The sequence below is a fragment of the Crinia signifera genome, chromosome 2, assembly GCF_055691185.1.
Source record: "Crinia signifera chromosome 2, ASM5569118v1, whole genome shotgun sequence".
NCBI lineage: Eukaryota > Metazoa > Chordata > Amphibia > Anura > Myobatrachidae > Crinia > Crinia signifera.
Genome location: NC_139218.1, coordinates 216,132,906 through 216,153,722, shown reverse-complemented (window position 1 = coordinate 216,153,722; position 20,817 = coordinate 216,132,906). Strand labels below are relative to the sequence as shown.

The window sequence follows — 20,817 nt, the reverse complement described above, 5'->3', positions numbered from 1 at the left end:
CTGTTACATTTCCAGAGTACCGTAACCCTGGACTCAAAGATATAAATATATATTTATATCTAAATATCTATATATCTATATATCTATATACATATACACACAAAAAAACACATATACTTACATAGTTAATGTCCATTTATTTCAAAAAAATAAACAAACTAATTTAAAAACTTATTTCTATAGGAAATGGAATAAAGACTCAATGAAAATTTGTAACATGAAATATTTATTGCACACACAACGAAATATATTCAATGCAATATGTTGGCTGAACAGCAAGTTATAATGGAATTTTTGGTCGATATTTTGCCCTGCTTGGAAGGTAATATTCATTCAAAAATTTACGTAGACTACTCAGTGACCTTAGCATAGTCCAAAAAAAAAAATTTCACATTATCTGTGCCCAACAAAATAAAAGTTGGAAAGATTGAAACATACGGACATTTTTCAGAAATAGTTTTTTGGACAAATATACATCTCTGAAGTAGACAGGTATTTTAACTATAGAGAAAATGAAGTACAATATGAAGTAATGTCTAAACATAGCTAAACTCTTGTTTCAAAAGAACCAGACTGGGAAAAATATAAGGCGCTACATAAAAGGAAATTTAGAGCACAGGAGTCAACGTTGGTTGGAGAACTGTTTATTTTTAATTGTCTAGAACTTCTCCCAGTATGCAAGTGTACTATAAAGGCTTAACCTAATAATCGTCCAGTTGACAAAAAAATTAGATAGATACATAGAAGTTCCTATATTAATTTAAATTCAAATAGATACTGGACTTCATGCTAGCAGAATTATATGTGCAAACAGATATGTGCATGGAGCTTACAGTAAATAAAGTAGAATTAAAATGTTGTCACTAAGAAAGCAGTGAGAAACAACGCATGCAAGTGCTGCAAGGTCACACAGACGCACGTTGCACTAATGGTGCAGTGTAAATACTCAACAGTCCCTGTATTCAAAATATAACAATGTGATTTACGATCCACACATTATACATCAATTTTAAAACTAACGTATAGATGATATTATTAAACTTGTTAATACAATGTTAAATTGAATTCAAAAATAGCACTACAAATTGTCCATCGTGAAAAATACACATTTGGAAGGTCTTAATATTATAAAGACATAAAGACTAACATCATTAAAGTAACAAAATCTAAGTTACAATTTACTATTCGAAATTTTGTATCATAGGTAACTGTAATATGTGGCCAACAGTTTTTGACAATGTATGTTTTACCTTAAATCATACATTCCAGTGTAACACAATTTAAGGAAACATCTCATCTTTTAGCAACCAAAAATGGATGGCAATAACATTAATTAACATTGGATATAATGTTGCAAAGGGTCCAGGTCCTTTCCAGACTCTCAAACTGTGCTTCGAGTATATTTTATAATCGTTGACGAGCACATAGAGCAACAGAGCATGAAGCAGATTACCCTTGGATTATTGAAAATGATTTATGTAAACTTATTTAATTTCTGGTCTGCCAATCTTTGGATTGAATGCCTTAACTTGAAGCATGCACTGTGATGCCCTTTTCAATGGAATACAATGTCAAAATGTCATGAGTCCATTTTAACATAAATTCCAAAGTTTAATATTGTTCCATTTTATAAAAATTTGCCCTTTTCCTTTCAACACTAGCCATTTGGTGATGGGGGTGGTTTAAAACCTGTGTTGAGCGTAGAGAGCCACCAAGCCTGAATCTGGGCGAGTATAGCGTGCACAACGAGGGAAAGCAAAATAGTATTTAACAAATCTGCGACCGCTCACCACGATGCGGGCTAGGATGTTCTCTACGCTCGCCACAGGTTTATATCCAACTCCATGACCACTTGGATAGTGGGGAAATGAATAGGACCATTTTACCATTGATTCCAATTGAAATTCACATTGCATGCCTTAACTTAAGGCATGCCATCAAAAATTAGGCAACCCAAAATATACTTAAATATCTGAAATTGGTGTCCCCTTGTGGGGCTCGTAGAATTCAACATGCTTCCGGCTCTTTTGTTTGTTGCAGTCATCAACGTTTAGATAATCAGCTCTATTGTCAGCAGATTAGTGGAGAAATGATCAGGAGCCTTGCAACGGTGGATTCATAGGCCACCAATTTTACAATCTTCGCATGCACTTTAAATGCGATTTGATGCAATTGTCCTTAAATGCAGGTGCTAAGATTCTGCACAAGTATTGCATTATTCTCCAATTAAAAAATTAAGTTACTGCGATACAATATTTCAAAGTTAAATTGCCATTTCTAAATATTAATGAAAAATGTACAACATTTAACAGTAAGGCAACGTTAATAAAACTTGCTTTCCACATCGGGCATAACCTTGGATTCCCATTATGAATACAGTCTTAGTGTTTTATCCATACGTTATTGAAATCCAAATCCTTCAACCTAAAGAAAATAAGAACAAACAAATAAATGGTCAAATATTCTTTTTCCCCAAACTAAAGACGATCCAATTTTAGAAAGCTCAAACCAATTTATTAACATACATATCTTTAAATGAGTTTTCAAGATCAACAACCAACCAAAAATTTAAAAAAAAAGCCCAATCACTGTTCACTGTATGGCATTGAGTGTATAAATTGTGTTGCATTACATAACAATTATTAAACTTCTATTTCACCGAATTTATTACAACGGTCGTGCCACCCACTTTGAAATTTACTATCGAAATGCTTCACCAAAACCGATACCTTGATGCTCGCCATGAGGCTAAATTAATATGTGTAATGCCCAAAATATTAATGACATGATACAATCAAAGACGACCTGCGTACTGATTCGCACAGTGAGAAACAAATGTGGAAGAGTCCACATTTTGGGCGGAATTCACTAAAAACCACCGGCCACTTTGGTGACCACCGCATTTGTAGTGACCGCATATTCTCTAAAACATGCGGTCATTAATGCAAGGTATAGCTTTCGCATTAAGAGCTGACGCTTGCTATACGGCGCCGTTGCAGGACGCCCGGGTCCATGACCCCGGAGTCCGTCTGCGCATTTGCGAACAGAAGCGCAGACCGCAGGCCATGCTGGACGGGATCCATGATGGATGCCTGAAACACCGCTGTGGTAAGAAGCCCATATGCTACTACAGGTACCCGCCAGCTTTTTTTGGCGATTCCATCCACATCGGTGACACTACGGAGGCGGTTTAGAGAATACATAAATGCAGTTAAAACCCAGATAATGGTGTTTCAAACGCATTTCTGTAATAGCGATTCACGCCCTCTATGACCATTACATAACCCCCACTGTCCACGTTGTTCCGAGTTGATTCATTTTGATGAATCATCAAGACGCCAAGTCAAAAGCAAAGCAATTTATGTATACAACCCTATTATATGCAAATAACTTAACATGTATTCCACATGGGCTAGTCACACTATAGAAAAATTGATAAACACCATTAATGACAGACGGATTGTGAAAAGTTCAGAGGAAGCGTTTATAAAACTTTGGCCATCTCACAACGCTGGACAGGAAACGGTTAAGCATTGATAGTGGTGTAAGTTTAACAATGGTTTTGAATTACAATTATTATATACCAGTCTGGAAGGGTTGCCTAAATAAATTCGTGTATAGAGAGGCATTTTATAAATGCATAAACGGGAATTGGGTTTGCAACACAAGCAATATTTTTGCCTAGCGATGTGTTGTAGTAATTGCACAGTAAATTTATAGTAATCAAGTTATGGTGAAGATTTTTTCCTGACGCATATTTTTATTTATTGTCTTATATGTGTCCCTAATGGTTTTATTTAAAAAATCAAGTACTAAGAAATCAAAATTTAATTTTGTGTTGAGGTTAAATAGCTTTGGATTTTTAACCCTGATGAAACCTTTAAAATAATTATAAGAGGGAAAAATGGTGTTTGTACAGAAAAATTAAGTTTTAATTCTGTTTCCACCCTATTGGTTCATGTTTGCAAAAACATCTAAGAGCATGCATTGATTTGTTACGCCACTTCGATGTACTCAAAACACCTTTTACTACATTTATTTAATTTCTTAAACAAATTAAAATTTTGCATGTGTACAGTGAACTACATAGAAGCTGATCATCAAAAATAAAATACATTTAATGCTTGCTTTCAAACAAAAGGATGTGTCACTCAAAATTGATAGACATATGATGTTATTGGATATGTTACAAATATGCCAAATTAAAGTTGACAAAAATTTCACAAAACAAAAAAAAAATCTATCATAATATAAGTGTGAAAAATTTCAAAATACAGGCACGTAAATAATCTAATAATCATTTACGGTGTAATTTCCACATTTTATGAAAAATGGGTGCGTAGACTCAGAAATGTACTGAAAAATTATTGAAAATTTTAGCAAGGCCTAATAGCAGACTGCAATGTTGCATGAATCGTGTGAGAGACTACTCACAACATGTTTGATTCAATATATTTCCACGGTATATTTCGTATAATTTTCACGGTACTTATGAGTTATCTGGGCGCCCGATTTTTGGACGAGATCACATGTGATATCGCATGCGATATCGCATGCCATTTATGATTTGTATGCGATTTGCATAAGATTTACTATCCATTTCATTACTCCACTATCCAAGTGGACATAGAGGTGATTTTATATAGTGCGGCGAGCGTATTGAGCCACCAAGCCCGAATCGTTGCAAGCGCACACGAAATTCAGTTGATGGAATTGCATGCAAAATCGTCAGTTGCTTTGAAATAACAACCGGGTCCGCTCGCCATGCTTCGGGGTCGCTGGCTCGCTACGCTCTTCGCTCTATATAAAATCACCTCTATGTCCACTTGGATAGTGGGGTAATAAAATGGATAGTAAATCGTATGCAAAGCGCATGCGATATCGCATGCAATATCGGATGCAAAACGCATGCTAATTGCAAATACACAAAATCTGCAGCCCGGATAACTCACAAGTACCGTTTTTACATTTGCACATTTTTGTACATATTTATAACATTTGGAATTGAAGAAGTAGAGGAGAGTGGGATGATGAGAGGAGAGGGTACTAGACATTAGGATTGGAGGTGTGGATTTGACAGTGCTCCATTAAAATTAGAGTTTTTTTATACCTCAATCATGATAGGGTTGGAAAAGCATCATGATCTGTATTTGTAGATTTAATATTATAATGTAGTAACAGCCTATACAGTTATATTTTCTAAATACAAATTTAAAAAATTACTTACTAAATCTCGGCTTCTTCCAATCTCTTAGGACGCTTGATTTCTCTTTTAGGTCTGTCGAGTGAACCTTCCTTGCCAAAATCTCCAATTCTATCTGAATTGACATCTTCATGTTCCGCTATCATTTGTTGATCAGCAGAAAGAATTCTAATTTTTTCAATTTTGATTTCCAAATTCTTCTGGTGGATATCCTTCAATGCACAAATATTTATAGATATGTGGTTGAATATATCAATTACCCTTTTTTGACCATCTTCAAAACTTTTCTGGAATTCTTGAAAGATTTCTTTAAAATTTTTAAATTCCTGGATGATTTTTTCATTTTCCTGGTTAATCTGACTATTGTTTAGATCGATTGCCGAATTGATTATGTCCCTTATTTCCATGGTGCATTTTTCGGATGCTGTTTTACATGGCTCCTCAGTTAAATTTATTATTTCAAAATCAGATGGTCTTGGATTTTTTTTTGCTTGAATTAGAGGTGATCCTGGTATCGAGATGGGTTGTGCATTTTCACTGTGTAATTCTAAGTTATGCAAATTTGAGGAGACATCATTCTCTACTTCTGAATCCGCGGAATCATCATGTAGGATTCTTTTCCATGAACGGTCTTTTGAACATTCTAGATAGATTAATGCAAAACATATTGTTAATGATGGTAAAACAAATTTACATAATCTATAAATTTAGTCAATTAAGATGTTATTACACTACTTTATAAAAAATTAGCAACATCGATGAACAAAATTTCATTATATACTCAGTGTTTACATCACTCATGACAAAATATGACAAATAAAAATGTTACATAGATTTACAAAGCAGCAGTAATTCGCAAGCAATACAATCAACTTTGCAAAACGTATACTGGCAGGCAATTACCCAAAAATATTCCAATTTTGTTTATCCAAAATTTAGTATCTTGTTAGGAAAAAACACCCTTTAGCACAGATTATGAACATGAAAAATTAAGATATATACATTTTAAGCTAAACCATCACAGCTGCTCGTGTTACAGTAGGTGTAAGTTTCATCTTTGCTCCTTTGGCCATGGCTAGCCATGGCTATTGTATTGTTCTTCTCTACAATACTATACGTATTGCAGCAGTGAACAATAGAATAGCCATGGCTAGCCACACCCAAAGGAGCAAAAATGAAACTTGCTTCTATTGTACATTTACATTAGACCGAAACATAACCCCACCTACAATATTAATCAATTTAAATTTTTATGCAATTTGGGCAAGTTAAGCCTAAAAACGTGTGCCGAACATCTAGAGCAGAGGTTCACAATTTTTTGAACATAGATTTAAACCCCCCCCCCAAAAAAAGGTAAATTGTGCAAGCTACGGCACTGGTAGAAATCTCAATGCAAAAGACCATACATAAACTCTGGAACAACAGTTCAAGGGTTGGTAATTGGACCGTGATGGGAGTTGGAGAACAGCTCAAGCAGAAGAAACATCAGCCTAACATGTATCGAAGGATTTTAAAATGTTTAAATAATTTCAATTTATATTATCAACCTATTCCAATGTACAGATGTATGGTGCTGCAAATAACACTATTATTTACATCACCTCTAGACTTAAAAAATACTCAAAAGCAATCAATACAAAACGTTTACATAAACTAGACACAGGCATGCTAACACTACTCCTTAATGAAATATACAAATTAATGAACTCATGCGTCTTTGCAAAAATGCTGGAGGTAGAGCCGCAGTTGAGGTCATAGAAGCCTGTGTTTAATCATTCTAGCGGTAAAAAATTAGTTAAACAGACTGGGATGTCTTGTGAGCATAATGCGGATTGTGAACGGTCTGTGGAAAGCTTAACTGTCAACAAGATTAAGACACGTTCACAAAAATTACATGGACCGGTAACTGAAAATTAAACATGTAATATGTTCCTTGTCTTAAAAATATTTATAATTGGACTGCAATTGAAGTGGGTTTTGTGTTTTTTAAATTTAGGCGATTTCAAAATAAAAGAATAGCTAAATGGTCCTCAAACTTTTTAACTGTGGTACCTCATCATACCTAGACAAATAATTTCAGGACCCCTGAAAGTTACAACAAAAGGTCAAAAAATGACACATGTAGTTAGCAGATAGCACATCCATGCTAACAATGTGGAGACATAGAGTGAAGGGAATATTCGAAAATGTTTAGAATGTAACACAACTGTAATTATTCTGTTAACAACAGTAAAAGTTTAAAAAATACATTAACCTGCTGCTCAAAAAAAGTTATTGGCGTCCCCAAGCTGAGAAGGAAGTGACACACTTTCAAGTCTTGGCCATCAATCAGAGAACTTCAGGTTTTTAATACAAACATCATTTTAAAAATGGCCAAATTTGTCAAATAATTAATTCACAACTACTTACGATTTGTAAGAGCGATCACATTTGCAGATTGAGTTGAGCGTACATCCGATTCTTGACAGTCATCATCTGCACACAATGGTCTCCCTCGTTTGGTTGTCGAAATTTTGGAGCCAACACCTGAATACACAAAGAAACAACCAATAGACATTACCAAAACAATAAAAAGACACAGGGGTCTACCAAATAATTATTATAATCATTTGGAATTTGGATTGTTAAAGTGGTGAAGTTTTGAAACAAACCTTTCTTCGAATAAAATTTCCGGGGCTCATCCGAATGTCCCTGACTGACTGGATTGCTAGTTTTCTGTTTCATATTAGTTGAATTTCGCTGCTTGCCTTTATTGTAATCAATGTCATGCTTTTGACTGGTACATGGGCCATCTGTTTTAACAATAAGATTTTTAAGTGTGAATACTATTTAAATTGTTTAAAAAGAAAAATATTAAATTCAACTATACATACCATCATAGCATTTCCGGTATGTCATTGGTTCGCTGTCTATAGCTTGTGGAATTCCTAATACTGCCGATGGCGTAAGTTTTCGTCGCAATTTTTTCTCCCAATTGGAAAATTCAAGTAGCAGGGGACTTCCACCACCTGTTTTTTTATGATGATTATTCATCAGTGATAATTTCCTTTTTACAGTTATTTTGCAATCCGAATATCTTTTTTTACAAACGGAAGCGTCCCGACGAACTTTAGAGACTGCAGATACTGTTTTTGCAATTTTTCGCCATATATTTTCTCGTTTTTCAAACGGAATATTGAGGCCTGACTGCTTTCCAAAAAGAATTTTGTAATTGGTGATGACCCCATCAATTAGTGCTTCGTTTTCATTAGCACTGAACTTTTTTGCTCTTTTGGTTTTATCCTTTTTGAATTGTAAGTTTGACATATCATCTTCAGAAGATGCATTCGACGATTTTGAAGATACCCTGATTGATAAATCATCTGAATCCGACATCTAAAAAATTTAAAAGAATAAATATAATTAACGAAAACAGCCTCAGATATAAACTGTTGAAAATGTCAAAGTACACAACAAGTTCCATTTCAAAAATAATCTCCAAATTTATATAAAAAAAACATATTTGTCATTTATCATGCAGCAAAAAATAAGATTAATAAAGCTAGTGGTACATCCGTTTCAGGGTGTTCATCTTGGATACATGTATTAAATAAAGACGGAGAGAAAAGAGGGGTGGACCGGGTACCCCTAGAGGATGGTTTGATTTGTGCCTGTGTTCGTCTTCAGCAGATACCCCATTTATCACAGGCACATTTTACCCTCAATTCCGGTCAAAGTACGAATCCTTGGGGTTCTCCACCTGTCACCTTTCACGTCTTTGTCTGTACTACGTTTAATACAACTCTAAAGGTCCCCATACACTATGAGATTTATCTGACCTGTAAAATTGCATCTGATTTCCCTTGAATTTCCCTGGCAGCTTCCCAGTAGGCCTACATACAATTTGACACTTGATGTGCCATTTTTTACATCAAATTTGTGTCAGATAAATCACATATGATTTATCACATGTGATTAATCACGTGATTTATCTGACGCAAATTGGATGTGCCATGAGATTTATCTGATGGGGTGGCCTTAGGGAGTGGCCTGAACAGTGCTATACCTTGCAGGTATTACTGTCCTGAGGAAAGGAGAATGGCGGTATATTTATATGTAGTTCGGGGGTGTCGTCACTCGTACAAAAAGAGCATAGAGCAGGGGTGGGGAACCTTTTTTCTACCAAGGGCCATTTCGATATTTATAAAATCCATCGGGGGCCATATAAAAATTATCAATATATTCATGCGGGTATTATACACACGGGCAGCGGTATATACACATGTGGGCATTATACACACAGGCAGCGGCATATACATGTGGGCATTATACACATAGGCAGCGATATATACATGCGGGCATAATACACATCGGCAGCAGCATATAAACTTGGGCATTATACTCAAGGAGAAGCGGTATATACATGTGGGCATTGTACACACGGGCAGCGGAATATACATGTGGGCATTATACATATGGACACACGGGCAGCAGTATATGCATGTGGGCATTATACACACAGGCAGCGATATATACATGTGGGCATTATACACATGGGCAGTGGCACATACATGTGGGCATTATACACATGGGCAGCGGCACAGACATGTGGGCATTGTACACACGGGCAGCGGCATATACATGTGGGCATTATACATACGGACACATGGGCAGCGGCACAAACATGTGGGCATTATACATACATACACATGGTCAGTGGCACATACATGTGGGCATTATACACATGGGCAGCGGCACATACATGTGGGCATTATACATACAGACACATGGGCAGTGGCACATACATGTGGGCATTATACACACGGACACATGGGCAGCGGCAGTGTGGAGAAAGTGACAGTGTCACCCCCCAAACAGGTACTAGATAACAGACACCACTGTCTGACACTTCTCACAAGCTAAGGTTTATTTACTTTTACACGAGCAGGGGAAAGGAGGAGGGGGGTCCGGGCTCTGCTCTGCTGCCTGTGGTGTCATTCATTCAGCAGGGGAGACGGGGGTCTCGGCTCTGCTCTGCTGCCCGTGGTATCATTCGTCCAGCAGCAGGGGAGAGGTCCGGGCTCTAAAGCCGTGCAGACAATCAGGAGAAAGGAGAGGGGGGGGGGGTGGCTCGAAACCCCGTTCTTATATTCAGCAGCAGGGGAGAGAGAGAGTCCGGGCTCTGTCATTCCAGCTTGAAGCAGGGAAGAGTGTGTCACTACCGCCCCCTCAGCCCTCTTCCCTCCAATCGCGCCTGCCCCTTCCTGTGACGCCGGCTGCTGCTACTGTCACTGACACTGTTGGGGGATGGCCGCGCACCTAAAGGAGGTACCTAGAGTTCTACATATAGATATATCGCATCTGAAACATCGTGGGTGCTAAAAAGCACCCACGATGGCTCAGATTCCGATATATCTTATGTTCTGCAGGTACGACCACCTGATCCAATCTGATGAGCACGGGAACGCGCATCAGATTGGATCACATGTCACAAACATGCGATTTTGGTCCGATTTCACCCGATTTATCGGCCCAAAGTGCCGAAATCGGGTGAAATCGGCCGAAAAACGCATAATGTATGGGGGCCTTAAGTTTTCTGACTTTCAACCACGCTCGTTCCCATTCTACTATATTAGAATTCAATCTCAAACTTACACATTTATTTTACAGTTTGCAATGTGGGACATTGTCAAAAGCATTACTAACGACTACATAAGCTAGGTCTACAGGCTCCCTCTACTTCTACAGGCCACACTGCATCAACAGCTCAACCGTGAACTTTCACTTTAGCCAACCAATCAAAAAAGACGTTACTTATGAGTTATCCGGGCGCCCGATTTTAAAATCGGGTCAGATCGGGACATCGCATCGCATCGCATGCGACCATCGGATGCGATGCGATTCGATGACCCAATTTTTCAATAGGATTCAATGTTAAAATGGAATGAGACCATTTTAACATGGAATTCGATGGGAAAAAGGGGTCCTTTTCATACCCCTACTATCCAAGTGGGCATGGAGTTGGATATAAACCTGTGGCGAGCGTAGCGATCCCCCGAGCCCGAAGCGTGGTGAGCGTAGCGAGCCCCGCGAGGGGACACGGAATACCGTCCCCTCGCGGGCCTCGCATCACTCGCCACGCTTCGGGCTCGGAGGCTCACTACGCTCGCAACAGGTTTATATCCAACTCCATGCCCACTTGGATAGTAGGGGTATGAAAAGGACCCCTTTTTCCATTGGAATCATTTTAACATTGATTCCTATTGAAAAATCGGGTCATCGCATCCGATGGTCGGATGTGATGCGATGCGATGAGATATCTCATCGCATCGGATTGTATGCCTTAACTTAAGGCATACAATCAAAAAATCGGGCGCACAGATAACTCACAAGTACCAAAAAGACAATAAGGTTAGTTTCACAATCATTAATCTTTTAGGCCATAATACTACCTTTTATGCTCCTCACCACGGGAACCCGTCACTTTCACGAAAGAAATTTGACAGATATTACACTGTGGAAACTCTGAAGATTTGAATAGTACCTATAAAAAACAAAAACAAATATTCCATTTAAAAAAAAAAAAACATACAATATACTGGAAAAATTTGATATTGGAACGTAAATCATTTTGTTCTGTCCCAGTTTAGAAACAATAATATTCTATAGTAGATTAACAAATTTTAGAACCTATGTAGTAACTGGGCTGCCGATTTCGAAATCGGGTCCATTGCATTGCATGCGACCATATCGTATTCGATGACCCAATTTTTCAATAGGATTCAATGTTAAAATGGAATGAGACCATTTTAACATGGAATTCGATGGGAAAAAGGTGTCCTTTTCATACCCCTACTATCCAAGTGGGCATGGAGTTGAATATAAACCTGTTGCGAGCGTAGCGATCCCCCGAGCCCGAAGCGTGGTGAGCGTAGCGAGCCCCGCGAGGGGACACGGAATACCGTCCCCTCGCGGGCCTCGCATCACTCGCCACGCTTCGGGCTCGGAGGCTCACTACGCTCGCAACAGGTTTATATCCAACTCCATGCCCACTTGGATAGTAGGGGTATGAAAAGGACCCCTTTTTCCATTGGAATCATTTTAACATTGATTCCTATTGAAAAATCGGGTCATCGCATCCGATGGTCGGATGTGATGCGATGCGATGAGATATCTCATCGCATCGGATTGTATGCCTTAACTTAAGGCATACAATCAAAAAATCGGGCGCACAGATAACTCACAAGTACCAAAAAGACAATAAGGTTAGTTTCACAATCATTAATCTTTTAGGCCATAATACTACCTTTTATGCTCCTCACCACGGGAACCCGTCACTTTCACGAAAGAAATTTGACAGATATTACACTGTGGAAACTCTGAAGATTTGAATAGTACCTATAAAAAACAAAAACAAATATTCCATTTAAAAAAAAAAAAACATACAATATACTGGAAAAATTTGATATTGGAACGTAAATCATTTTGTTCTGTCCCAGTTTAGAAACAATAATATTCTATAGTAGATTAACAAATTTTAGAACCTATGTAGTAACTGGGCTGCCGATTTCGAAATCGGGTCCATTGCATTGCATGCGACCATATCGTATTCGATGACCCAATTTTTCAATAGGATTCAATGTTAAAATGGAATGAGACCATTTTAACATGGAATTCGATGGGAAAAAGGTGTCCTTTTCATACCCCTACTATCCAAGTGGGCATGGAGTTGGATATAAACCTGTTGCGAGCGTAGCGATCCCCCGAGCCCGAAGCGTGGTGAGCGTAGCGAGCCCCGCGAGGGGACACGGAATACCGTCCCCTCGCGGGCCTCGCATCACTCGCCACGCTTCGGGCTCGGAGGCTCACTACGCTCGCAACAGGTTTATATCCAACTCCATGCCCACTTGGATAGTAGGGGTATGAAAAGGACACCTTTTTCCATTGGAATCATTTTAACATTGATTCCTATTGAAAAATCGGGTCATCGCATCCGATGGTCGGATGTGATGCGATGCGATGAGATATCTCATCGCATCGGATTGTATGCCTTAACTTAAGGCATACAATCAAAAAATCGGGCGCACAGATAACTCACAAGTACCAAAAAGACAATAAGGTTAGTTTCACAATCATTAATCTTTTAGGCCATAATACTACCTTTTATGCTCCTCACCACGGGAACCCGTCACTTTCACGAAAGAAATTTGACAGATATTACACTGTGGAAACTCTGAAGATTTGAATAGTACCTATAAAAAACAAAAACAAATATTGCATTTAAAAAAAAAAAAACATACAATATACTGGAAAAATTTGATATTGGAACGTAAATCATTTTGTTCTGTCCCAGTTTAGAAACAATAATATTCTATAGTAGATTAACAAATTTTAGAACCTATGTAGTAACTGGGCTGCCGATTTCGAAATCGGGTCCATTGCATTGCATGCGACCATATCGTATTCGATGACCCAATTTTTCAATAGGATTCAATGTTAAAATGGAATGAGACCATTGTAACATGGAATTCGATGGGAAAAAGGGGTCCTTTTCATACCCCTACTATCCAAGTGGGCATGGAGTTGGATATAAACCTGTGGCGAGCGTAGCGATCCCCCGAGCCCGAAGCGTGGTGAGCGTAGCGAGCCCCGCGAGGGGACACGGAATACCGTCCCCTCGCGGGCCTCGCATCACTCGCCACGCTTCGGGCTCGGAGGCTCACTACGCTCGCAACAGGTTTATATCCAACTCCATGCCCACTTGGATAGTAGGGGTATGAAAAGGACCCCTTTTTCCATTGGAATCATTTTAACATTGATTCCTATTGAAAAATCGGGTCATCGCATCCAATGGTCGGATGTGATGCGATGCGATGAGATATCTCATCGCATCGGATTGTATGCCTTAACTTAAGGCATACAATCAAAAAATCGGGCGCACAGATAACTCACAAGTACCAAAAAGACAATAAGGTTAGTTTCACAATCATTAATCTTTTAGGCCATAATACTACCTTTTATGCTCCTCACCACGGGAACCCGTCACTTTCACGAAAGAAATTTGACAGATATTACACTGTGGAAACTCTGAAGATTTGAATAGTACCTATAAAAAACAAAAACAAATATTGCATTTAAAAAAAAAAAAACATGCAATATACTGGAAAAATTTGATATTGGAACGTAAATCATTTTGTTCTGTCCCAGTTTAGAAACAATAATATTCTATAGTAGATTAACAAATTTGCTGCCGTGCGATGCAAGCCCCATTGCAATCTGAGGAAATCGGGACTTTCATTGAATGGCAGCATGTCTTCTTTGTGTGGGAGCCTGAAGTAGAGCTTACAACGTTATATTGTATCTGCTTAGACTACAAACCTGCCCTCAATATATCACTGCTGATTTGCGTTCACTCAGGAGCAAACGTCTATAGTGCATCCGGCACTCAAGCCCTCAATAGTACACAATCAGTATGTAATATGGCTTATCATGTGCACAATATCGGCAGCATCGGGTGCCTTAACGCACCAAGGTGTACACACCGTCAAAGGTAAGACATTCAAACAGTCCAGAATCTGTATAAGTACAATTTATGCTACCATACAAGTTTTTGCTTACAGTAGACAAAAGAAATAGATATCGGACTGATACCTCTTTAGAGAGATGCTGATCATACCCACTGAGATATTTACACCGAAGGCTAAAGATTTTCAGGATGAGATACACTCTGATCTATAAAGTTTGGTTCAACTTCTTTTTACATAATAGGATGCTTTCAAATTTGTTTGCAGCATCCATTTCATTCTGTAATTTTGTATATTTGGTACATGATTGAAAACTGGACACTGTTTAACAGATTCAGAGCCAAGAAATCTGTACCTGCCACACCACACCAAGAAATCCCAACCATAGCCAGGGCCATGATTGTTCTTGCATTAAGGTTTGGACGGATAATTGCGTTCACCCCAAAAAACTGTGTATACTCCACAGCCAATACAAACGTAGGTTTTTATCATTATATTATTTCACAAATACCCTTCGGTGCCTAATTATAGACCACATCTTCCTTATGCTTTGTTTTTAAAAATTGTTTTTAAAAAAAAACTCCCTAAAAATATGCAAGGCTTCATGCAAAAAAAACTCTTTGCAACACATCATAATGCAAATTACATCACACTCATAGATATGTAATGCACATTATGGGAGGGATGACATAAAAGGAAAAAGAGGTAAATCAAGTCTTTAACTAAATTTCAAATTTACCATCACCCGTCTGACCCATTTTCGCATGGCAGGTTAACACCACCCAAATGGTGGCGATACCCTATTGAAGCATATGGGCTTCTATGGCTGCGCAACGTCCGCCATCCGCGTGTGCCCCACCTCCCGTCCCCCAGGTCCACACTTCCATGACAGCCTATTGGAGGCTGCCTCATTACCTAAATGAGAACAGCTAGAACCATGAGTGTTCACATGTTTAAAATACCATGGGACAGGTATTGTCAGCTGACAGCAACAGATACCAGCTGCAAGGCCTTATCCCAGGACAACCTGCACACATATGCCTTAGCCACCACCGCAAGACACTGGTTCTTCGTCAACACAAAGATGGTGTAAATGCTACGTGCCATTTCCTTTATACAAGACTTCTACCCATTGGCCACTACTGGGGGGTCCACAGGGATTGTGGCCAGCCCACTAAATTCAATAATCACAAGGCTTGGCTCCAGCACATAAATCTGGGTCCTGGGATCAGCAAACGGAGTTTGGAGATCATGGTCGGGATGTATTAAAATACATCGCCGCCCTTCGCGCCCCCCCGCCACGATGCCGCCGCATATGTACTAACATATGCGGCTGACATCGCGATGCGTTGACGGATGCCCACCGCGATACCTGGAATGTGATGTGCGGGGGGGTCTCCGTCACCTCCCAGCCGGCTCCTTCATACCTCACGCTGGGGACAACTAAGCAAGCTGTCCCCGGCGCTTCCTCCTCCCCCTGCAGCCGGAAAGGACGTCCGGCTGCGTTGCTAGGGGGAGGAAGGGCTTACCTTCCGGGGTCCAGGAGGACCTGCAAGAAGGTAAGCCCAAGTGAGGGGGGAAAGGGGGGGTCGTCGGGGCTGCGGTGTTGCCGCAACACAGCGGGCGGCGAAAAGAATCCCATAAGCTTCTATAGAGTATCGCCACCCAAAGGTGGCGATACCCTGCCCTGCGGTGACGGTGCGGTCGGGTAATAGTACATAGGAAAATGCAGGAAAACAGGGGTTTTCCAGCATTTTCCCTTTAGTACATCTCGCCCCTAGTCATCTCCCAGCGCCAGCACAAAGGGAGGTGACGGTTTAAAAGATGATAACCGCAGGGGTAAACTTGGATTCAGCCTGATTGTATTAAGCCAAGTGTAACAAGGATTATAGTGGTGAAAGGTGAAATGGACTATTTAGACACCATGAAAATATGATTTCACAGCCATTTAAACACCACGAAGGGTTCGGAAAAAACAAGCCTTAACAATCAACCACAATAACCCCCACAGCACAGTGATGACAAAATTTGAAAAATGTACACTCTTACCATAAACATTCCTCAACAGTGGAGCCAAATAAATTCAAAAATTCTACATATACATTAGTGGGCAGTGTTGCCAGTGCTATCTACTGAGTATATTATACCTTTACAAATAGGCTTTGGCGGGTAGTGATTCCAGAGATTTATACATTGCGTACATGTGTCAGAAGTATATATATTACTGGGTGATGATTAATGACATTGATGCACAGGGGTAAAAATATTATACACATTAATGCCCAGTGCCAGTATTCTACACATTACAAGATGAAAAACTACATTGCTGCCCATTGACATCTGCAATATAAAGATGGCTGACATAGACCAAAAAACTATAAACTACTGCCGTCATTAATCATGGTTACTCTGTGCTGCCTGCGCAAATAATATTAAATAATTAGTGGTGCTTAGTTGATGCTCGTAATAAATATTTACCTTTCCGGTGTTAGCAATGTATATAAGACAGCCCAAAAAAATAGACATTGAGGCTCAATGGTGACTAGTTATATGTACAGTGCCGGCCTGTGCCAGCATGGTATATATTACTTGCACTTAAATAAGCGTAGGTGCTCAGTAGTGCCCATAATATATACATCACTGGATTGTGCCAGCACTGTATATGTTACTGGAATTAAAATAGACATTGGTGGTCAGTGCTGGCCAATAATATATACATTGGTGGCATATGCCAGCATGGCATATATTACTAGTACTTAAATAAGCATTCTTAAACAGTGGTGCCCAGTAATATATACATTGTTGGCATGTGCCCGCATGGCATATTTTACTGACAATCAAAAAAAACCAAGCTGCCCGGGTGATGGCCGTAACATATAATTTGCTGCCCTGTGGCAGCAACGTATATGGGGGGTGGGTTAAAGGCGGAAAATTAGTAAATGCATTGAAAAAGCCGGAAACCCTGTGAGGTGTATTAGAAAAGCCGGAAAACATAGCAAAGGCATTTAAAATGCTGAAAACTATGTAAAGTCAATTATGCTGCTTTCAGACCGCATAACTGGCTTTGACCCTGTATTTGGAAACGTTTCCAGAAACGGGTCTGCCCGATAAAACCCCTCTCACACCGCAGCACTTAAACGGTATATTACCGTTAAAGTGCCGATTTTTTGACACTGGCAGACCCGTTTTTGGAAACTTTCCAAATACAGGGTCAAAGCCAGTGCAGCCTTCAGCCCTCCCCTCCGTGCAGCCCCCCCCCCTCGCGTGTCGACGCCCTCCGCGCATGTCGATGCCCCCCGCGCGTGTCGACGCCCCCCACCCCGTGTGTCGGCGCCCCCCCGTGTCGACTTACCCCGTGCCGGTACCTCCGTTGTGGACTGCAGCTCAGTATGCTCGGAAAGCACTTATGAAAAAAGTGTCTACCAGAAAATGGCTGCCCAAAATGGAAAACCCTGTTTAAAAAAACTGTCTTCCGTATGGCGGCAGCCATTTTCTGAAAGACACTTTTTTCATAAGTGCTTTCCGAGCATACTGAGCTGCAGTGCCGGGAACCACAACGGAGATAACGGCACGGGGTAAGTCGACGGGGGGGGACGGGGGGGGGGGTGCGACACGCGCAGGGGGCGTCGACACACGCAGGGGGCGTCGACACGCGCAGGGGGCGTCGACACGCGCTGGGGGCGTCGACACGCGCTGGGGGGTGTCGACACGCGCTGGGGTGCTCCAGTGCTGTGAATACTTAATGAGCGCTCATTAAGTATACACTGTGCTGAATTTAGGACCCAGCTCATTGGCTAGGTCCTAAATACCGTTTCTGAGCCGATTTTTGCGCTAAAATACCGGTTCAGAAACGGGTAGGACCCAGCATTTTAACCGGTAAGAAAAAACGGCATTTTCTAACCGGTTAAGTGGGACTGGACCTTTCAGACCGCACACATTACCGTTTTAAAACGGTAAAAAAATGGCAAATTACCGTTTTAAAAGTGCGGTCTGAAAGGGGCATTAGAAAAGCCGAAAATCATACCAATAGAAATGAAAAAGCAGAAAACCATGTAAAGTATATTAGAAAAGACAAAAATCATAGTTATTGCATTGAAAAAAACACAAAGCATGTTCCCATATGGTAATGGCCCCCAGCTCTTCTCCGCCCCCCACATGCCGTGTAGGGTGCGTGCACCCGGCGAACCGAAAGTTTGCCGTGGGTGCACGCACCCTACGTCTGCACATGCGCAGACCACAACATCGGTGGCAAGGAGGACCAAAGGAATATGGATGTTTGAATAGAAGCATGCATCTTTACAGTTTAATTGCCATGTACTACATTGGCTAGACGGCAAGTAGGTCGACACAACTAGGTCAACATGACTGAAGGTCAACATTCAGGACTGTTGATATGACTGAAGGTCGACATGGATCAGGTCGACATATCCTTTGGTAGAAGCAATCATTAAACCATGTACAGTATATTTGGCAAAGCTGGAAATCATAATTATTATATTGGAATAGGCAAACACCAAGGAGGAATCCATTCAGAATTAATTTGTGGATCAGTACAAAAAAAAAAATAACTTCAGGGCAGACACAGTTAAAATATTCACCTCATAGATGAGGCCAGGGTTCAACACGGTGCATGATTATTGAGAGGGGAGGGAAACTTATGAAACGAGGCCCCTGCATGAGCAGAGGTTGAGTGGGCAGATTGGGATTGCCTAATTGAGGGGACACTTGCGGAGGAGTCTGATGGGGCAGTACTAAATTTAGGAAATCCAACTCACTATTTTCCCTCCTGACGAGTCCCAGCCGCTGTGTCCTTCCCGCGCTGAAGCTGTGGCGTCCGGAAATGCATACTGCGCATGACGCCAAGGGGAAAAGTCCCTGCACATGCGCAGTGCACACCAAAAAAAAAAAACCGCGGCGCAGTCAAACACCGCCACAACACCAGGGCCAACCGCAGCATAGAGCATAAGACGGAAAAAAAAAAAAAAAAAATATCACGGCGCAGTTTCGCCGAAAATAATGCGCAAAAAAAAAAAAACGATGCGAAAAATAGTACATCCCGCCCTCTATCTACAGAGGGGGCACCAACATTTGTCTTGCCTCTGGGCAACGTAGTCGAACTTACGCCACTGGTCCCTATGCCTATATATGAACATTAACAGCGGTATCCTATTACCCACAATTGATGAGGGATATCTAATTAGCCCTGATAACAGCTAATTAGTTAGAGTGTGCTGCAGATTATTGGGGCTTATTGGGGATTTTTTTTTTGTGAATAAAAATCCCTGAAAGCAGCCCCATTTTTCAGTAAAAACGGGGCTACAGTGGCTGAAAACACACAGGTTTGATTGAATCTGTGTGTTTTTGGGTGAACTTGTGCTTTTTATGTAGTGAATTTGGATAGCCCAATAAAAAATCAACAGTAAAACATCAGGAAAAAATGCAAAAAATGAAACTTTTTCACTCCCGATGTTTTATCAGGCCTAATAGGATACCGCCATTAGTTGCACTATGAGACTTTTTTTGCACCACCTTCCACACATTGCTCAGTAGCTGATTGCAGGAAAAAGCACTGTGTGACACCAATCACTGGGTAACAGATGATGGCCCGACAACCAGGATTCCGACTGCCAGTACTCTGACATTGGAATCCCGACTGTTTAATGCCCGACAATCAGGATCCCGACTGACAGAGGTTATGCTCCCTTGTGGGGGTCCACAACCCCTATAGAGGGAGAATAGAACCTGCAAGCAAAGAGAGCCATCGAGCCAGCAAGGGGCTCCATTGCCCTAATTTTTCAGTTGGGATTCCAATGTCGGCATACTGACTGACAGAGTCCCGACTGTTAGCCCACCATACCACACCCCAATTACCTGCTCCTCCTCATGTAGTGCTGGCATTAGTGGTGCATTCCCCCAATAGTAGCTTTGCCAACAACCTTGTTTGAATGGATCAGAAAAAAATTGCATCAGTGTAGTGCAGGCATGTCCAAACTATGGCCCTCCAGCTGTTGTGAAACTACAAGTCCCATCATGCCTTGCCACATTTTTGCTATTAGGGAATGCTAATACTATGGCAAAGCATACTGGTATGTGTAGTTGGAGGGCCGCAGT

At 40.5% G+C, this 20,817-nt stretch overlaps 1 protein-coding gene and 1 long non-coding RNA gene across 3 annotated transcripts; both read right to left on the bottom strand.

Moving 5' to 3' along the window:
- Positions 1-205: 205 nt before the first annotated feature.
- Positions 206-12,582, bottom strand: LOC146060471 (uncharacterized). 2 transcript variants are annotated; one of them, XM_083173706.1, is made up of 7 exons: positions 12,489-12,582; positions 11,635-11,726; positions 8,077-8,578; positions 7,855-7,995; positions 7,613-7,729; positions 5,228-5,846; positions 206-2,424 (listed from the first exon to the last, which is right to left on the bottom strand). In XM_083173706.1, coding segments are annotated over exons 3-7 (1,380 nt in total). In that variant the 5' UTR covers positions 11,635-11,726; positions 12,489-12,582; the 3' UTR covers positions 206-2,423. The 2 variants fall into 2 exon arrangements, with proteins under 2 accessions (XP_083029832.1, XP_083029833.1); XM_083173707.1 differs by lacking the exons at positions 11,635-11,726; positions 12,489-12,582 and adding an exon at positions 10,117-10,400.
- Positions 12,583-13,292: 710 nt separating this feature from the next.
- On the bottom strand, positions 13,293-19,582 carry LOC146058973 (uncharacterized). Its single transcript, XR_014470074.1, has 3 exons — positions 19,482-19,582; positions 14,197-14,288; positions 13,293-13,434 (listed from the first exon to the last, which is right to left on the bottom strand). It is a non-coding gene; the product is annotated as an uncharacterized LOC146058973 (long non-coding RNA).
- Positions 19,583-20,817: the final 1,235 nt, after the last annotated feature.

Excerpts from the sequence above, each read along its gene's own strand:
- LOC146060471 (XM_083173706.1), bottom strand. The coding sequence starts at position 8,578 with ATGTCGGATTCAGATGATTTATCAATCAGGGTATCTTCAAAATCGTCG. Across the intron at positions 7,996-8,076 it reads ATACCGGAAATGCTATGATG|ATGGCCCATGTACCAGTCAA; the intron begins GTATGTATAGTT and ends TTGTTAAAACAG. Across the intron at positions 5,847-7,612 it reads TGTGATCGCTCTTACAAATC|AATGTTCAAAAGACCGTTCA; the intron begins GTAAGTAGTTGT and ends TAATCTATCTAG.